General features: G+C 45.2%; 9 protein-coding genes across 9 annotated transcripts; 4 read left to right on the top strand and 5 right to left on the bottom strand.

Moving 5' to 3' along the window:
* Positions 1–44: 44 nt before the first annotated feature.
* KUCA_T00000519001 (uncharacterized protein) lies at positions 45–1,607 on the top strand (the record flags this gene model as incomplete). The annotated part of the gene is made up of 1 exon (XM_022605065.1): positions 45–1,607. One exon carries the CDS (start codon positions 45–47, stop codon positions 1,605–1,607), a length of 1,563 nt encoding a protein of 520 aa, XP_022456570.1.
* A 184-nt stretch (positions 1,608–1,791) lies between these two features.
* On the top strand, positions 1,792–2,359 carry KUCA_T00000520001 (uncharacterized protein; the record flags this gene model as incomplete). The annotated part of the gene is made up of 2 exons (XM_022605066.1): positions 1,792–1,899; positions 1,955–2,359. The coding sequence occupies 2 exons, from the start codon at positions 1,792–1,794 to the stop codon at positions 2,357–2,359; spliced, it is 513 nt and encodes a 170-aa protein (XP_022456571.1).
* Positions 2,360–2,480: 121 nt separating this feature from the next.
* On the bottom strand, positions 2,481–5,237 carry KUCA_T00000521001 (uncharacterized protein; the record flags this gene model as incomplete). Its single annotated transcript, XM_022605067.1, has 1 exon — positions 2,481–5,237. One exon carries the CDS (start codon positions 5,235–5,237, stop codon positions 2,481–2,483), a length of 2,757 nt encoding a protein of 918 aa, XP_022456572.1.
* A 505-nt stretch (positions 5,238–5,742) lies between these two features.
* On the top strand, positions 5,743–6,186 carry KUCA_T00000522001 (uncharacterized protein; the record flags this gene model as incomplete). The annotated part of the gene is made up of 1 exon (XM_022605068.1): positions 5,743–6,186. The coding sequence occupies one exon, from the start codon at positions 5,743–5,745 to the stop codon at positions 6,184–6,186; it is 444 nt and encodes a 147-aa protein (XP_022456573.1).
* A 216-nt stretch (positions 6,187–6,402) lies between these two features.
* Positions 6,403–7,356, bottom strand: KUCA_T00000523001 (uncharacterized protein; the record flags this gene model as incomplete). Its single annotated transcript, XM_022605069.1, has 1 exon — positions 6,403–7,356. The coding sequence occupies one exon, from the start codon at positions 7,354–7,356 to the stop codon at positions 6,403–6,405; it is 954 nt and encodes a 317-aa protein (XP_022456574.1).
* Positions 7,357–7,832: 476 nt separating this feature from the next.
* On the bottom strand, positions 7,833–8,477 carry KUCA_T00000524001 (uncharacterized protein; the record flags this gene model as incomplete). The annotated part of the gene is made up of 1 exon (XM_022605070.1): positions 7,833–8,477. One exon carries the CDS (start codon positions 8,475–8,477, stop codon positions 7,833–7,835), a length of 645 nt encoding a protein of 214 aa, XP_022456575.1.
* Positions 8,478–8,843: 366 nt separating this feature from the next.
* Positions 8,844–9,635, bottom strand: KUCA_T00000525001 (uncharacterized protein; the record flags this gene model as incomplete). The annotated part of the gene is made up of 1 exon (XM_022605071.1): positions 8,844–9,635. The coding sequence occupies one exon, from the start codon at positions 9,633–9,635 to the stop codon at positions 8,844–8,846; it is 792 nt and encodes a 263-aa protein (XP_022456576.1).
* A 1,141-nt stretch (positions 9,636–10,776) lies between these two features.
* On the top strand, positions 10,777–12,264 carry KUCA_T00000526001 (uncharacterized protein; the record flags this gene model as incomplete). The annotated part of the gene is made up of 1 exon (XM_022605072.1): positions 10,777–12,264. One exon carries the CDS (start codon positions 10,777–10,779, stop codon positions 12,262–12,264), a length of 1,488 nt encoding a protein of 495 aa, XP_022456577.1.
* Positions 12,265–12,805: 541 nt separating this feature from the next.
* On the bottom strand, positions 12,806–15,376 carry KUCA_T00000527001 (uncharacterized protein; the record flags this gene model as incomplete). Its single annotated transcript, XM_022605073.1, has 2 exons — positions 12,806–15,223; positions 15,278–15,376. The coding sequence occupies 2 exons, from the start codon at positions 15,374–15,376 to the stop codon at positions 12,806–12,808; spliced, it is 2,517 nt and encodes an 838-aa protein (XP_022456578.1).
* Between the last annotated feature and the right edge of the window lie 1,080 nt (positions 15,377–16,456).

Below are 16,456 nucleotides of genomic sequence, written 5' to 3' on the forward strand. Positions count from 1 at the left end.
TGTCTGAACAAGGCGACAACCTCCATTTCATTGTGCTCTTCAGGATGATTGGAGGTATCTTGAATCTGGGGATTGGCAGGTCTACTGTTAGACTGGCCAGACCACAGACTTTTAGGCAAGTCTTTCCAAGCTTGAAACATGACCTATTGAGGGTGACTGCGTTTCCAATGACCACTGTGAAGTCCCAGCAGATACACACATTCAGCAGAAGACCCGCCAGTTGTGAGCTTTTGAAATTTAGAATGGCAACCCAACACCGTGGTGCTGCCTTTTGGAAAGTGGGAACTAATGTGAAGGCGTTGGGGAAGATGCTGAAGAACCAGCGAGGAGGAACACTTAGAAAGAGGCTACTTATTATATTTGCAATCTACATGGTAGCCACCTTCGTGTTCAACCTCATGTTATATGTGCTAACTTTAAGATACCTGGGAACTATTCAGCAGTTGCCTTCTGGATTTGGAATCTGGACCAAGTACAAGTTCCGAGAGGGCCTGGTGAAGGAAGAAGTGAACAAGAAGGAAAGACTTGCACATGCGGAATACCTCAGAACTTTGAAGAACATAGCAGCTGAAAATCACATGGCTGATTACGATGAAGATGCCAAGGATTTCGAGCTTTTGAGCTATTCCAAACTCGATACTTGGGTCAACAATGGGAACCTGGAGTATGTCTCTGCATATGCCGACTTGTTGTTCAGATATGCCCTTACCGACGAGAATTTGGTGAACATTGAGAAAATTCTGCAGAAGGCATTTGAGATCTCGGATCATTACGAATCTCTACTTGGCAAGTCTGCAAATATTGGTTCCTACATGTTAAAGAACAATGCCCTCAGGACTCTGGCTCAAATCAGACAGGATAAGCTCGAAGATTCTCGGAGCCCGAAAGAGAAGGAAAACGAGAAGTTTGTGATTGAGAACTATCTGCTAGTTGCTCTTGATTTGCTAATTCGAAACGAGTTTCCTGCATTGGCTGGACAATCTAACGATCTAAGTGCGGATATGGCCATCTTACCAGAAACAGTCATTGTGAACAACGGGCTCACCACGTCTATACTGGACTTGTGTGCATATTATACCTCCCTTAAGGATAAGACTCATGTCAACAAGTCGCTGTCAATCCTCTTATCTGTTTTGAGATGTGCAGAGACAGAGCATAAGCAGTTAGAGAAAGCTCAAGCTGTTGCTGGCCACACACAGTCTGCGTTTTCGCCCACTGCAAAGACCAGAGCCGAGAAACAGAATCAAAAAAGGCTCGAAGAGCTTCAGTTTGAGACGATACCCCTTTTGAAGTCTCATGTGGCTGAAATTTTGTGGTTCAAGGGTTTGAGGAAAGACGCAATTGAGTTGGCGAAACAGAGTGCCTATGTGGCCTCTACTAAGAGCAGGGAAAGTTTCAATGCCGCAAAGATCGCCAAAAGTGGTTTCACTAATTTGAGCACGATGTATGGTGCTATTGGTGACGAAGAGGGCAGGAAGCTGTGTATGGTAAAAGTGAAGCAGATTGACGTTCCTCTAGAACAGGTGATTTTGCAGGGCGGGGACACTCTTAGAAACGTTGTGTTATACCATTATTTTGGTTCCTTTGGAAAGATCTTATTTCCATGAAAATGAGGTTATTCTTGTATATAAAAATGAGTATTAGAGACTGTTGAAATCTTTCTATAATTGTTATGTGGCGTTCGCAGCCCAAAGGCATGACTAATTTTCTGGCGATGGGCCTGATGCATCGCATGATTTTAGATATGCATTACCCATTTCTTCCCATATTCTTGCCTATAACTGTACCAAAATGCTCCCAAATCCAATAAATCTAGACGATTGGATTAAAGACAATGAACACCTCCTAGCTCCCCCGGTAAATAACTATTGTGTCCACAGGAAGGGGTTCACCGTGATGGTAAGCAAAGAGCGATTTTTCATTACCCCAGTCAAATGACTAACTTGTTCTTTAGATTGTTGGTGGACCCAACGAGAGAACAGACTACCATGTGAATCAAACCCCCGAGTACTTTCTCATGAAAAAAGGTTTCATGACCTTAAAAGTGGTAGACGAAGGCGATTTCAAGGACATAACCATCAATGAGGGTGATTCTTTCCTGCTGCCTCCAAACACTCCTCACAGTCCAGTGAGATATGCTAACACTATTGGACTTGTCGTGGAACAGGATAGACCCGAAGGAGTTAATGATAAGCTCAGATGGTATTGTAGTGGCTGCAAGGAAATTGTTCACGAAGTTGAATTTTATTGCTATGATTTGGGAACGCAGGTCAAGGAAGCAATCCTTGCATTCGATGCCGACCTGGCTGCCAGAACCTGTAAGAAGTGTGGGACGTTGAACTACTCCAAGCCTCAATAAAGGAAAAAAGAAATATCAGGAGTAAATTCGGGTTTCAGAGATATTACTTTGTGAACAACTTAAGATCAGATAATTTTTTCTCTTATCTATTATGGTGTTACATTATGAGGCCTATCAGCTCTCATACCCTAAAGGCCGTCTTCAACCAGTTGAAGAGCTTATCATAAACTATCGTGTTCGCATTGTGGTACGCAATATTGTGATTGCTGTGTGGAAAAACATGCAAATCATAGTTCTCTATCCCGTGGAGATCAAAGCCATCCAGCAGCCCCAGAGTGTTGCCAAAGTGGACATTATCGTCAGCTGTTCCGTGCATGACCAAGAATCTCTGGACGTTTTTAAACCTATCATAGTCCTTTATCACCGAATATTCATCGTAACCCTCTTTATTGTCTTCTGGCATGTCCATATAACGTTCGGTGTAGATAGAATCGTACAGTTTCCAGTTTGTAACCGGAGCAACTGCCATCCCGTACTTGAACACATCACCACCGTCATACTCCAGTGTCTTCAAGGTGGTGAATCCGCCGTAACTCCAGCCCCAAATGGCTGTTCTATCCCCATCAATATACCCCTTCTCTTGGATCAAGCCCCTGACCGACGCCGTCAAGTCCCGTGGTTCCCAGTATCCAATCTTGTCTCTGGCTTCTGATTGGAACTCCCAACCCTTTCCACCTGTTCCTCTGGGGTCTATGTACAATACTATGGCACTCAGAGAAGCAGCAAAAACTTCTTCAAAGCCGTATCCGTAGGCGCTGCTCACCTTCTGAGATCCGGGTCCACCATACACACTCACCAACAGAGGGTATTTCTCGGTCTCGTTGAAGAACGGAGGTTTGACCTCCATCACATTGAGATCAAGGCTATTGCCCTTGGAGTTCTTTCCCAGGTTGTATGTATAGAACTCCTTGGTGGGCAAAGCGTAGTCCTTTAAGTTTGTGGTAGTAGACGATGTTGTGCTCAACGAGTGCATGGCAAGATAAGTCTCATAATCGAAATCAGAGAGACTGACTAGTTTCTGTGTGGGAACGTCTGGTCCTTGGTAGTTAATCATGGCATATTTGGAGTCCTGAGAAAATTCCACAGAAAAGTAGGCTCTGCCATCATCGTTCGAAGGGGTAATCTGTGTAGAAACGCTCCCGTTAAGAGAAACGGAGTGAAGCAAAGAATCGATTCCATAATCACCGCCAGACAAATAGTACACAACATCCTGTTCTGGGCTGTATTTGAACTGAGAGTCAAGCACCTGCCAGTTTCCCTGTGTCAACATCTGAGGATCTGAGGCATAAACCGAGCTGAAATAGCCCAGGTGGTCGTACCCTTCATTGACCACTATGTCGATGTAGCCGTAATCCTTGTGGCCCTCAGTTGGAGGAACGATTTCGATTTCTGTCTTCACGTTTATCCAGCCATTGTATTCCTTAACAGCATCCACCTTCCTGATTATCTGCGAAGTAACGGTGGTCGAGTCGAACACCCTAACGTTCATGACACTGCTGGTTCTGTCTGACTCTTTGATAATCATCGACGTTGGACTGATCCATTTACAGTAGTAGACAATGAAGTCGTCTCCCAGTTCACTTCCTTCTCTTGGAATCGCATTCATGGTACTGTTCTTAATAGAGAAGTTGACCAGACTCGCGATTGGATTTGCCGTGCCTGGAGTGGGATATCTGACTTTTCCTGCTTCTGGATACCCATCCGTGGAACCGGTATTGGCGTACGGGTCCAAGAAAAAAACAGGCACATCCGAATCGTCAAGCCTCAGAAATGTGAACGAGGATTCATCAGGGGCCCACCAAAGAGCCCTATCTGAGCCGAGAACCTCTTCCTCGTAAACCCAATCAGGTTTACCGTTGTAGATAGTGTTGCTTCCATCGTCAGTAAGCTGTAAAGTCTCCATATTATCATTCAGATCACACAGATACACGTTGTTCTCGAAAACGTAGGTGATGTAGTTTCCCTTAGGAGAAAATTCCGCAAAACTAAGCTTAGGCACATAAACCGTGCCGTCTTCCAACTCAACCTCCAATAGAGCAGTATACACGTTCTTGGCAATATCGTACAGAAAGTAATGGGCAATTCCGGAGTGCCTCCACTGAGATTCGTGATTAGCCACCACCAAGGCTGTCTCCAGTAAAGGACCAAGAACGATGTCTGATACCGAGTATTTGGCTCCGTTGTATTTGAAGTCCTGATTCTTGAGAATCCTTTTGGAAAACTTGGAATCAGCCACTTTCCTAAGGGTGAACTCCGCACCCATACGCTGGAGGTAATACCCCTCGTCTGGAAGCTGTGAGTTCTTCACGAGGTTGATGTCCTCTGAGAAGACATAAAACTTGCCCAGTCTCTCGTCGTCCAGTGTCATCTTTTGGCTGCCACCATACTTAGCGGGGTTAGAGCTGTGACCAGTCGGGGGTGAAGATTTTCTAGTGGGAGCATCAGAATTGGAAAGCTTGTTGTCCATGGCATAATTGGCCAGAAAAACTGCCCACACTATAAAACACACAAAGAAGATGACCCAACACTGACGCTTTCCACTTTTGGTGGTGAACCTTCGCATTACGTTCCCTCCAAAGATCCCATTTTGGCTCTTGTTTGGCGAGCCAGATCTATTCGTAAGACCGACATTTTCCCTGGCATCGCCGTCGCGTGGTCCACTGTATATGATATCGTCATCTTCCTCGTCATCAATCACGAAATCGCGGGCCTGTCTGTCCGCGTATTCATTTGCGTTCTCCAGCGCAATCGAAGACGGAGACCTTTCCCCGCTGCTGGAGTGAAATCTTTCAGCATCCTGGAGCTCTATATCTTGGTCAAACAAGTTTTGAGAGGAACCGGGTCTACTCTTTTGTCTAGATCTGTTGCCTCCAAACATGGTGGGTGATTGAATTGAAAATTTGGAAACTCACAGCAAGCACAAAAATAAAATCGAAGAAAGTCCAACTATCCCAACTTTCACAAAAAAATGGAGTGCAAGTTCTGAGATGAAAAAAACGACGCCTCGTCTCGGGTTAAGACGCTTATCGTGAGTTCCGAATTAGTATGTCAAAGAACCTCGGCTGAAACCTAGAACGTTTCTGGATCACAACACAGAATTACGGCACTGCTGCAAATATAGCCACTTCAAACCTGAACCAATAAGCTCGGAATCCAAACAAATCTTCAAACTGGCTAAAAAGGTCCACGTAAGTCTTTTGAGGGGAATGCTTGAAAGAGGTTGGGGGGGCATCTGTCATTTGAGTAACGGGTCAACTTGGATAGCGTTAAAATTTTGGAGGTTCGGCTGAGATTGAAATGAAGAGGGTGTTGTATTTGCAGTAAGATCCAACCGAGGAATTAAGGTTCGAAAAATCCGCTCGAGCATATTCTCAGTTGAAGCCATGTCTGCCACACTCTTTGACGATATATTTACGGTGTTGTCGGTGGAAACCGAAAGATACGACAGAGTGTCCCGTTTGGTTGGACAGTCGACGACAACCCAGGACACCAAAATCACTCTGGATGTGAACAGCGAGCTGTTCCCTGTGCAAAATAACGATTCTCTGACCATAACACTGGCCAAGTCGCTGGCTGTGGATGAAGACGATGCTTCTGAATACAACACTGCTGGGGGTTCATGGAGACCTCCAAGAGCTGGAGACAGAACCCTTGCGGACGATTACGATTATGTCATGCACGGAACCGTATATAAGTTTGAGGAGGGATCTGATGATAAGATAAGTGTGTATGTTTCATTTGGAGGGTTGCTGATGTGTTTGGAGGGCGGTTACAGATCTCTTTCTTCGCTTAAGCAGGAGAACGTTTTCATTCTGATCCGTCATTAGAGTCTAGGAACATTGTACATTAAAGATGAGGTTGATTATACAAGATTGAGACATTGTAGATGTCAGTTTTAAGACTGACATGATTACATTCGCGGTAGTATAGGTCGTTGGAGTCTAAAGAAAAGCCCTCAATGGATTACCTTGTGGATCATTCTCTTGCGTCAAAAGAGACTAGTTATTTTCCTCAGGTATTGATCCAATACAGAGACTAGGAGACTATGCTCTCAAATCGTATTCGCTGAGACCAACCGTGGCTCCCAACTCTTCGAATCTCTTCATATAACTTTTCCTCTTACCAGCAGCAGTCTCAATAAAGGCAGGCCAATAAGCCTCATAATCGTACTCAAAATCCACTTCACCACCATAGTTCTTGGCCAGTTGTTGCAGGGGAATATAGTCGGAGAATGGCTTGTCGAAGGCAACCTTCTGTTTGGTGTATGGGTCCACGAAGGGGTAGCAGATCTTGAGAAATGGCCACGCATACCACGGAATATTGATAAACAAGGCTCTTCCCAATCTCTCTGGGTAGTGATACTGTAGTACATGCAGAACCTCCTTTCCAACAGTCACAGATGGCATGTTGAAACCCTTCATGGCAACCTCAGGATACGACTTAAAGTCCACGCAAAGTGCCAGTTTGTCTTGTCCCTGTGGCATAAAGTCAATTGCCCTTTCCAGATAGAAAATCAAGTTCTGGATCTGCTTGTAAGATGCCTTGGTGTTCTGCTTACCATTTGCCAGAATCAAACACGGCCTGGAGCCTTTGTCGTATCCAAACACCAATTGCTTGCCAGTCTCATTTTCGGCTGCAATATCTTCAGGAAACAGCTTCTGGAACTTTCCACCGGCAATTCCAAACTCTCTTCTCCAGACGAGAGAGTTTTCCAGTCTCTTGATACACTCAACAACGTTCCAGTTGGTGGCCCGTATATAGCGCAGTATGCATTCTTTGGTGATCCAGGACTTCTCTTCCGGTATCAGAACTTCGAACTCTTCCGGTGGGCACTTCTTCTCACGAATGGCCAATTTCAGCTCCGGGTCTTGGAAATGCTTGAGCACCGTGTCGTACTTCGCGATCTCATCTTCCGAGGTGGGATCTTCAAATACGGGCGTCTCGCTGTATTCGGAGGGCTCTGAGAAGGGAACTTTAACCGTGGTAGACATTGGCATTAATTAGGTATTGATAAAAATCCCTGACCTATTCTCAACCGAGCCGTTTAGTTTTGCCGTTTGGTGATTTCGTAGTGTACTTTTCAGTCTGAAAAGTTGGCAGCTTGGGTCTAGAGCGATGCCCTTTTTAACGCGTCCTCTACCGAGGTTGTCGGCTCGGTAATACGAATACGAGCTTGAGCCCACCTTCTGATTATACTGATAAACTGCTACATTATTGTTGCGGATAAGATCTGGCATTGTTGCAAGTCCGCAAACACATTATTTGTTGATAAATAATGTGAATATAGCAGGATTGGGCCCGGATTCTCGGTCTGTAGCCGGAAGTTGACCGATCCGAGCTGAGTCTTGGCTTTGAGTGAGCCCAGCCAAATCAACCAAAGAAACGTTGATTGAACTACAAAAATTCCTCAATTGTCGAAAAATGAAGACCCTCAAGCCCTTTTTTCTTCACTATGTATAACCGCTTCTTGTCCTTACTCCTTTTTCTGCTTCCTGTAGAACTCAACACCCTGATCAAACACATAGTCCATGACGTGCTCCACAGGCTCGTCAAACAGATATGGCAGCAATGGAACCACGGCCAAACCCAAACCAACAGGCCCGTAGGTCTTGAGAGGTTTGATGCTAGAATTCTTGAAGAGGACACTCGAGTATCTCACCGTACTGTGGATGGTGAAAGCAGGCAATCCCATGGATGCGATGCTCTGAAAAAGAGCCCTCTTGATACCCACCAGCCTGTAGTCTATCTCGGTGTTCAATCCAGCTGCAACCGCATTTGGTTCTGGAATGGTATCCCAAGGCTTTAGCCCGGGAGTATAACGTCCCTCCTGTCTCATCTTGGCTTTCCAGGTTTCGAATCCAACATCCCCAAGAACATAGGACCAACTAATTCCGTAACACGCCTTGACCCAGTTAGGGTGTGCAATCGGTCTGAACGATTCACCTATATCCGAAGTGTATGCCACATATCTGTGGGAAGCCAGCAAGATCGTGCGGAATCTGTTGGCGTAGGCAGCGTATCTGAGAGAGCTGTCGGTGGAGTCTGAGTTGTCCAGTGTTCCAGGAGCAGCGGACTCAGCTATCTTGTTAATTTCCGTAACAACAGAGTCTTGAGCCATTTTGAAATCGGTGATGTCACGGTTTAGTGTTGATGATGGTGGTGAAGAATATTTGCCACAAAGAATGGGTTAATTACTGAACTGAAACACAGCAGTAGGTGGCAGCAGGTGGCAACGTCAAGAGGCCCATCTCCGGCCTCGGCCTTCGATAAGATTAGAGAAATGGAGGCTGATGAAATTTTCCTGATCTGCCTGAATATTTGGGAATATTTGGGAATATTTGAAAATTACTGGCATTTTTCTAGTAAAATTGAATGCAATTAACTATATTTTTACATAACTTCGACTGAAACAGCCTATACCTGTTCTGGTGAGCCTCTCTGTCTGCCTCTCTGACTTTACCTACAAAAACCCATTTCAGCACATTTACGACCATGCCCGAACCAAACCAAACGAAAAATTCACAAACGTCCCGGCTACAACCGCCATTCTCGTCCTCTTGTTGAACACATCTCCTAGTTCCAGTTTCAAGAGAAACAACGCGAATACCCCGAGGAAACACCCAATCAGAATCCCCACCAAAAGGTCTCTGTTAGCATCTGAGTCATGAGAGCCTCCGAGCGCTGCATTTCCTGCTCCTCCAGGTGCTGCAAAGTCGTCAAATTCATTATTCACAGTGCTGTCGATCCAACGATCTTCTAGCTGTCTGATGTCTTCCGCAGATTGCCGCTGAGTGGACAGGTTGCCGTGCATCCGCTGGAATTGTTGTCTGAGCTCTAGCACATCTTGTTGGGAGAACCCTTGAGACAGCAACCTGTCAAATCCCACCGGCGCCGGTGTTGTCGAAGTTTCGGGTTGTTTGTTGTCTAGTTCATCTTCTTTTTGGAGTTCTTGCGCAGACAGCTCGTCCCCTACTAGACAATGGACATACACTTGAGTGGGCTTACCTGAATCTTCATCGTCAGACTCATAACTGTGTCTCACAAGCACGTCTCTGTAGTTCGTATCATTCACAAGAACACGTCCTGAAAATATCAGCTTTAATCTTTTGTTTCCGGTGACAGAAGGCGTTGAGCGTCGTATCTGTTTCTTGAGCCAGGAGGTACTAACTTGAGACACATCTGGTATGGGGATCGTTACATCAGGAATTGCGGTTGAGAATCGAATCACAAATTCGAACGAATCTTTTGGTGAACTTCCTGAGCTCACTTCTGACATTATCGGTATATATGAAACAAGGGCGTGGCGTATCGCACAATATCGGGGGATGATGTATCAGACGTCTGATGAACCCTGATCAATGGCGTCTCAAAGTTTAGTGCACCACTTAATTCTAAGCACGTGACAGAGTTCAGATCCAAGCTTCCATAAAAAGAAGAAATTTTCTCCTCTCTTTGCCTTTTTTTCTTCTCTCCTTTCTTCGTGCGGACAACCTGTACTTCGATTTCCCGAGTTAAAAGTTTACTAGCAGATCCTTTCGATGGGTTTGATAGTGTCAAGTACATGGAGAGATTAAAGATTGCAAATTGGCTCATCTTAATGCCCATTCGTAACCCCGTTATACCGTCTCTTGACGATGAGGTGTTGCGAGGGCTGGCAGATCCTACATTCATATAAATTGGCTATGATCTCAGGCATGAGTTTCAGAGGGAAAGCCCGTAGACACCATTTTCACGATGGCTCCGTAGAGGCCCCCGCTCAAACTCATTGAACTCTTGTTATGAACTCTTGTCATGAACTGTCTCCACACTCAGTTTCCCGGTCCCAACTAGAAGCCTCTCCAATACTTAGTGCGGCGCCACCTACATGCACCGCTGGAAGGAAAAATCCCCTGAAACAAGGCTTAGTTAGGCCCATAACAACAAACCACAAAATAGGAAACCACTATTCACGCTTCCAGATCCCGCGTCGAACGCAGCCCGGAATTTCCCAAATTTGAGTTGCACACTCCTCTCTTGAGGCGGGCAGCGGCGCTATGGTTGTGTCACTTAGTATGCTGAGAGGCTTAAAGGTCGATCGTTTTCTTTAACAAAAACGTATTGCCCTCACTGTTTAGTTTATTCTAACGACAACTTGTGTTGATCTTGTTTCGTTGGTGGTGTGAGCTCTCTTTGGTCTTTGTTTTCAGACTCACGAACCTCATTGGTTGAAGCCCCCGTTCTTGAAGCGTTAATTGAAATCCATACGCTTGTTGGGTGATCGTGATTTGAGCGCCCATTTCGTGCAGAAAGTCTAGGGAATCTAGGCTGAGCGCAGATTTCACATCTCACTCTGCTGGTTCTGATCTCATTACTGTCATCCCTGTCATCATCATCTTTTTTACCTTCTTCATCATCTCTATCGTCATCACCCCATACACATGTCTGAAGAGGATCAAAGTCCCTTCATCGCACACCAGAGCGATTCTTCTGTCTACAGAGCTCATTACCGGGACCGCTCCAAGCAGTTGAGTTTAAAGTCATCGGGCCGGAGAGGTTTCAGAAAATTTTTCCAGCCGAGATCCATACGGCCAGGCATTCTGTTGGCTTTAACAGGAATTCTCACTCTGCTGTCTACTTTGGGAACACTATGGACCGTTTACCGGTATCCCGATGAGGTAAAGGATCTTGGAAACCGAATTGCGAATCTTCATGATAGTGCCTGGCAATCTGTGCGGGTCACATTTCATGGGCTTTTGATAGGTGAAATGCCTGATAACGACGACCAAGCACAGGAGATGCCCATCAATGAGTTACATGGCCGTGAAAATGCCACATTACTATCTTTGGTGCGAAACTCTGAGCTCGACGGTATTCTCCAGTCAATAGAATCGCTGGAAGAGAGATTCAATCACAGGTTCAACTACGACTGGATATTCATGAACGACCAGCCCTTTGAAGCTGATTTCATAGAGAAGGTATCCAGGGCAGTTAGTGGAAGAGCCCTTTTCACCAAAGTTCCGGAGGAGTACTGGTCTTACCCAGAGAACATAGACTTGGAGAGGGCTGAGCGATCCAGGCAGCAGCTGAAAGCAAAGGACGTGATGTATGCTGACTCGGAAAGCTACCGGTTCATGTGTCGATTCAATTCCGGATTCTTCTACAAAATGAGAGTGATGCGACATTATAAGTACTACTGGAGGGTGGAACCGGGTGTGAAGTTCTCGTGCGACATTCCATATGATGTGTTTACTGAGATGCGCACTCAGGATAAGAAGTATGGCTTTACTATGGCAATGTCAGAGGATATGGCAACCATTCCGACTCTTTGGGCTAAGACCAAGCAGTTTTTCAGCGAGAACACTGACTTGGTGGATCCCAACTTTGATCTTAACTTTATTTCAGATGACGGTGGTGAGAACTACAATAAGTGTCATTTCTGGACAAACTTTGAAATTGCGGATCTCGATTTCTTCAGATCTGAACAGTATGAGAAATATTTCCAGTTCCTGGAGAATGAAGGAGGATTTTTCTACGAAAGATGGGGTGATGCCCCGGTCCATACTCTGGCCCTGTCATATCTTTTACCTCCAAGTGCACTTCATTACTTTGATAACACAGGCTACTACCATAAGCCTAACCAGGCGTGTCCTCCTTCTGACGCGGCGAGGAAGAAGTTCAACTGCGATTGCAATCCGCGCAAAGACTTTGTGTGGCACAAATGGTCCTGTGTTTCGCGGTTTTTTGATGTGTTTCAACTGGAGATCCCAGAAGGTGTCAAGCTCCGGACTGGAAAGCGTGATTTGGGGGAGATGTCAGACGATCAATTTCCCATATGGGATGATGGTTCACGGAGTATGTCCATGTTGAATGGCACAGAGGTGAGAATGGTTTTGTATGGTGATGTGAACGGTCTAAACGAGATGTGATCAATAGTTTACTTATTGTGCTTAATTCCATGTATACCCACTCAAAAATTGAATCACCTTAATGAAATCCTGTGGTCTCGAAGGATGATCACCTTGTATTCTTGTTGTTTTTTCTACACCACTTTTTCAAGCCGGATAACCAGCAGTTGTTATACTAAAAAAACTAAAAAAAAACCAACTATATACCAATTCCATACAACCGATCCCACCCGATAAGATTAAAGTAAAAGAGAAAAGTGAAAACTGTAGAATATCCTTTCGCTGTGGATACTTCTCATGAATTTAGCTCTGGCGCCGCGTGCGTTTAGAATTGCGTCATTCAAGACGTCTTTGCTGTTGATTTTTGTGTATTTTTCTGTTTTGTTAACGCTGTTTGTGATTTTTCTCTTATTTCATCATCTTTTTGTCATTTTCTGTATAAGTGCTCGCCTGCAAAACAAAATAGATGGTAGCAATTGAGAGAAAGATGAGCAGACTTATCAAGCCAAACTCGATTGGTCCGAATGGACAATGGGAGAACCTAACACATTCAACATCCTGATCACACAGGACTGATGTGCCGGTGAGATCTCTGCTCATTCTCCTGTTTCTCGATCTTCTGTTTTAGAACCTTCAAGCGGTTGCCAATACTGCTGACAAACATTTCGATGGTCTTCTTGTCCTCTGAATCCAACTTGTTCTCACTGGTCAAGTCCGAGTCCAAAAGTGCTTCCAGCATCCAAATCGCAGTCGAATATGAAAGTTCGCAACCGCTAAAATCTTCTGATCTCAACTCGTTCAACGCTGCATTGCGTGACATTTCCAATGCTCTGTCAAAAATCAGTTTCTCTGCAACTGGCGCTGAGGAAAAACTTGAGGAGGAAGAATTACCAGAGTTTTGCAAAGGAGTCGAACCAGTAGAACCTGTGATCAACTTTTCATTTGCCTCTGTTAAACGGAGCCGTACAAACTCTGCTCTTTCAAGAGATTCGTTGAACCTCATTCTGATCCATTGAACGAGCTCGTTTAGCCTTGGAGACGCAGTGTGATTAGTGGAATTCTGATGCCACCAGTCGCTAGCTACAGTCATCGCCTTGGCCAATAACGATAACGTTTTGACATAAAGCGCAACTCCCTCCTCGGCCAAACCCTTAGTCATCTGAGGGGGCAACTCGTCGTCGTTATCTGGTACCCCTTCCATATAATCGTGAGTAGAAGGTGGCAAGGGAATCAACTGGCTAAACTTCACCTCGGCGAATAGACTTATGGCATGGGCCATGGTGGCCAAAATTTCCAATTGCTGAACAATCTCGACATCTGTGGCATTTGTTTGAGATTGACTGGGTAAGGCCAGTCTTTGGCTGCTCATGGGCATCAAAAGATTCTGGTTTAATTGTAGAGATAAAGCCTGTTGGGTTTGGGACTGTTGCATTGGCTGCGAAGATAACGCCTGTGGTGAACCAAACAGCCTGTTGGACGCCAAGCCAGCTAATGCCTTAGTAAGAGCATTTGTAGGACTGATAGAAATCGGGATTTTGCGATCCCCAAAACTTGGTCTTCTGTGAGAACTGGCAGATGATCTGCTCGATGAGTAGCGACGGCCGCTCAACGAAGGGACAGGCGACGAAGCATGTCTCAAAAGCCCCCCGGTTCCGATTCGAGCGTTTTCAAGCTCATCTGCAAGGGCGTTTACTTCAACCGCTGTTTTCTCGACCACTACATAGTCCTTCTCAACCACGATATCACTTCTGTCCTTGTAGCCAGTAGTCGATCTGTTTACTAGCGGTCTTGCTCCACCAATCGATGCCTCCATGTTTTCAGGTACAGGGCTGCTCTTATGAATGAGTCTCTTGATGGTCTCGTCCGATCCAGTGGCTGCTCTGCCAGGTCTTGAAATAGTCTTCGCCACCGAAAATTCCGGAGGAGAAGAGCTCTTCGATCTTTCAACAGCATTAGCAGGATCCACAGGTTTGGATATGGTCATCGGAGCATTGGCGTGTCTCTGTTGAGGAATAACATCCATCTCTTCCGTTAGGCCCTTTCCAAAACGACGAGCCGCGTTTTCGACGGGGAGATACTCGCTGATGAACAGATTCTCGTCAATATTCGAACACGCAAGGGGCTCATCAACACAGTGGATATCTGCGGTGATCAACGGATCGTTGAAGAACTCTTGGAAGCCCATTCTTTCGGTGGGATTCGCCTTCAGTAATCCAGAGATAAGTCTCATGATATCTTCTGGTACCTGTGCCGAAGAAGGAAATGAAATTCTATCCTTGTTCTTCTCAATTTTTTTGAGGAGTTCCACATGGTTGGATGCCCTAAATGGAGGTTTTCCAACTGCCATTTCGTAGATAACGGCGCCAACAGACCAAAGATCGGCCTTGGCGTTGTACTTTTCGTATCTCAGGATTTCGGGTGCCATGTAGAGTGGGGAACCACATAAGGTTTCCGCCATCGACGTAGACGGCAAAAACCTCGCAAATCCGAAGTCTGCAATCTTCAAGACAGGCAGTTCCCAAAGCCCAGAAAAGCCTTTCTCCTCGAACTCCTTTTTGGAATGAGGAGGAGGCGATAATAACAGGTTCTGCGGCTTAATGTCTCTGTGGACCAAGTTCTGATCCCTCAGAAATTCCAAAGCCGAAGCCAGTTGTTTGAGAAAATTGCCTAATATCACCTTGTTTAAGCCGTGAGAATTTGGGGGCGACGGGTATCTCTCCAATATCGAACTGATCAACGGATGAGTTTGTACCAGCTGGTCTCTCTTTCTAATGAAATACGACAGGTCTCCTAGAGAACAGTACTCCATTATCAGATGAATGTGGTCTGGGGTGTTGTGATGCTCCAAAAGACCAACTATATGTGGATGTTTCATGTTCTTTAAGATGGAGATCTCTATTTCAAGATTCTCGATCAACTTTTTGTTGTTCTTCAACCTGCTCTTGATGACCGATTTGATTGCCACCGGTTGGTTTGTAACCTGTAGGGTGTTAGTAACTAGATGTTGCTCAAATGCTGATGAATGGATACTCACCCTGTCATAACCCTTGTACACATTGGCAAATGAGCCTCTTCCGATTTCTGGGCCGACGTTTATCGTCCCTATTATCTGTTTCCTTGAATGTGATGACATCGGGTCTATGAAATATGAGGAGATGAGGGTAGAATAAGGAAAGCGAGAAAACCAAGCAAACTTTCAACAAACACTAATAGGTTAGTTGTTTGAAAATCGCGATAAATTGCCACTAGAAGTGACAGGACGTGCTTTGTTGTTTGTGTGAGTGTTTGTTATTTGTTAAGAGCGCAACCCTTGGCAGTGGCAATGATAAGGTCCCTGAGTGTAATAATCCCCAGCAAAACAAACTTGGCTCACAAACAGATGGAACACTCGAGTTAAGTGGATTTGACTGATTGGAGGCTTTGGTAGCCGCAAACACCTCACAAAAGCGACTTGTTGAGGCTAGGTCGTTATCTCCTGGTACCAGTCGCGTATTGGTTGTAGGAAGACACGGGCAAAACAACAAAGGCGGTCACGCACGATGAGCAGCAATATGGCCTCTATGCTGTAAAAGGAAAAATAACGGCTTTAAATGCCTAAACAAAAGAGTCACAGCGTAAACACACAGCGCCCTTCGTGTTTGTAGAGGGAGGGGGGTGAGACAAGGGAAACTTGTGAGCCACCTTTTTAAACGAGTCTTTTGTAGTGGTTTGCACAAAATGGGAGATGACTATCTAGGCTGTTATCTAGAAGAAACCGGTGCTAAATGACAGAGCGGATAAAACGGAGGTAGATATGGATGATGAATATGGCGAATATGAGAAGAAGTTTAATCTGTTTTGTCCATCTGGTTAAATGCCCAAGGCTACAACAACAAATTACAAATTACACGCCGCAAAGTACACAAACAGTGAGTCACACAGCCTTGTGTTTGTTCGCGTGACAGTGAGGCAATCTCATCTGGATATGACACATAGTAGGAGGACTAATAGGCTGAACACGCCTTTAGGGGTTCTGTACTCCATATCTTCGCTGCCGACAAAATTACGCTATTCTGGAACGAAACAATTTCCGTTTCTGGTTCTTAGCACTAACTAAATACCCGTTTCAAATTCCTTTTTCAAACTCAACCTCCAACCAATCGTATCGTATTCCGTCTGAATCCGTATAAGCCTGAGACACCAGGCTCCCCTCACCCGATCTCATCCGGGTATG

Source organism: Kuraishia capsulata, genomic scaffold (assembly GCF_000576695.1).
Source record: "Kuraishia capsulata CBS 1993 genomic scaffold, Kuraishia_capsulata_scaffold_1, whole genome shotgun sequence".
Taxonomy (NCBI): Eukaryota; Fungi; Ascomycota; class Pichiomycetes; order Pichiales; family Pichiaceae; genus Kuraishia; species Kuraishia capsulata.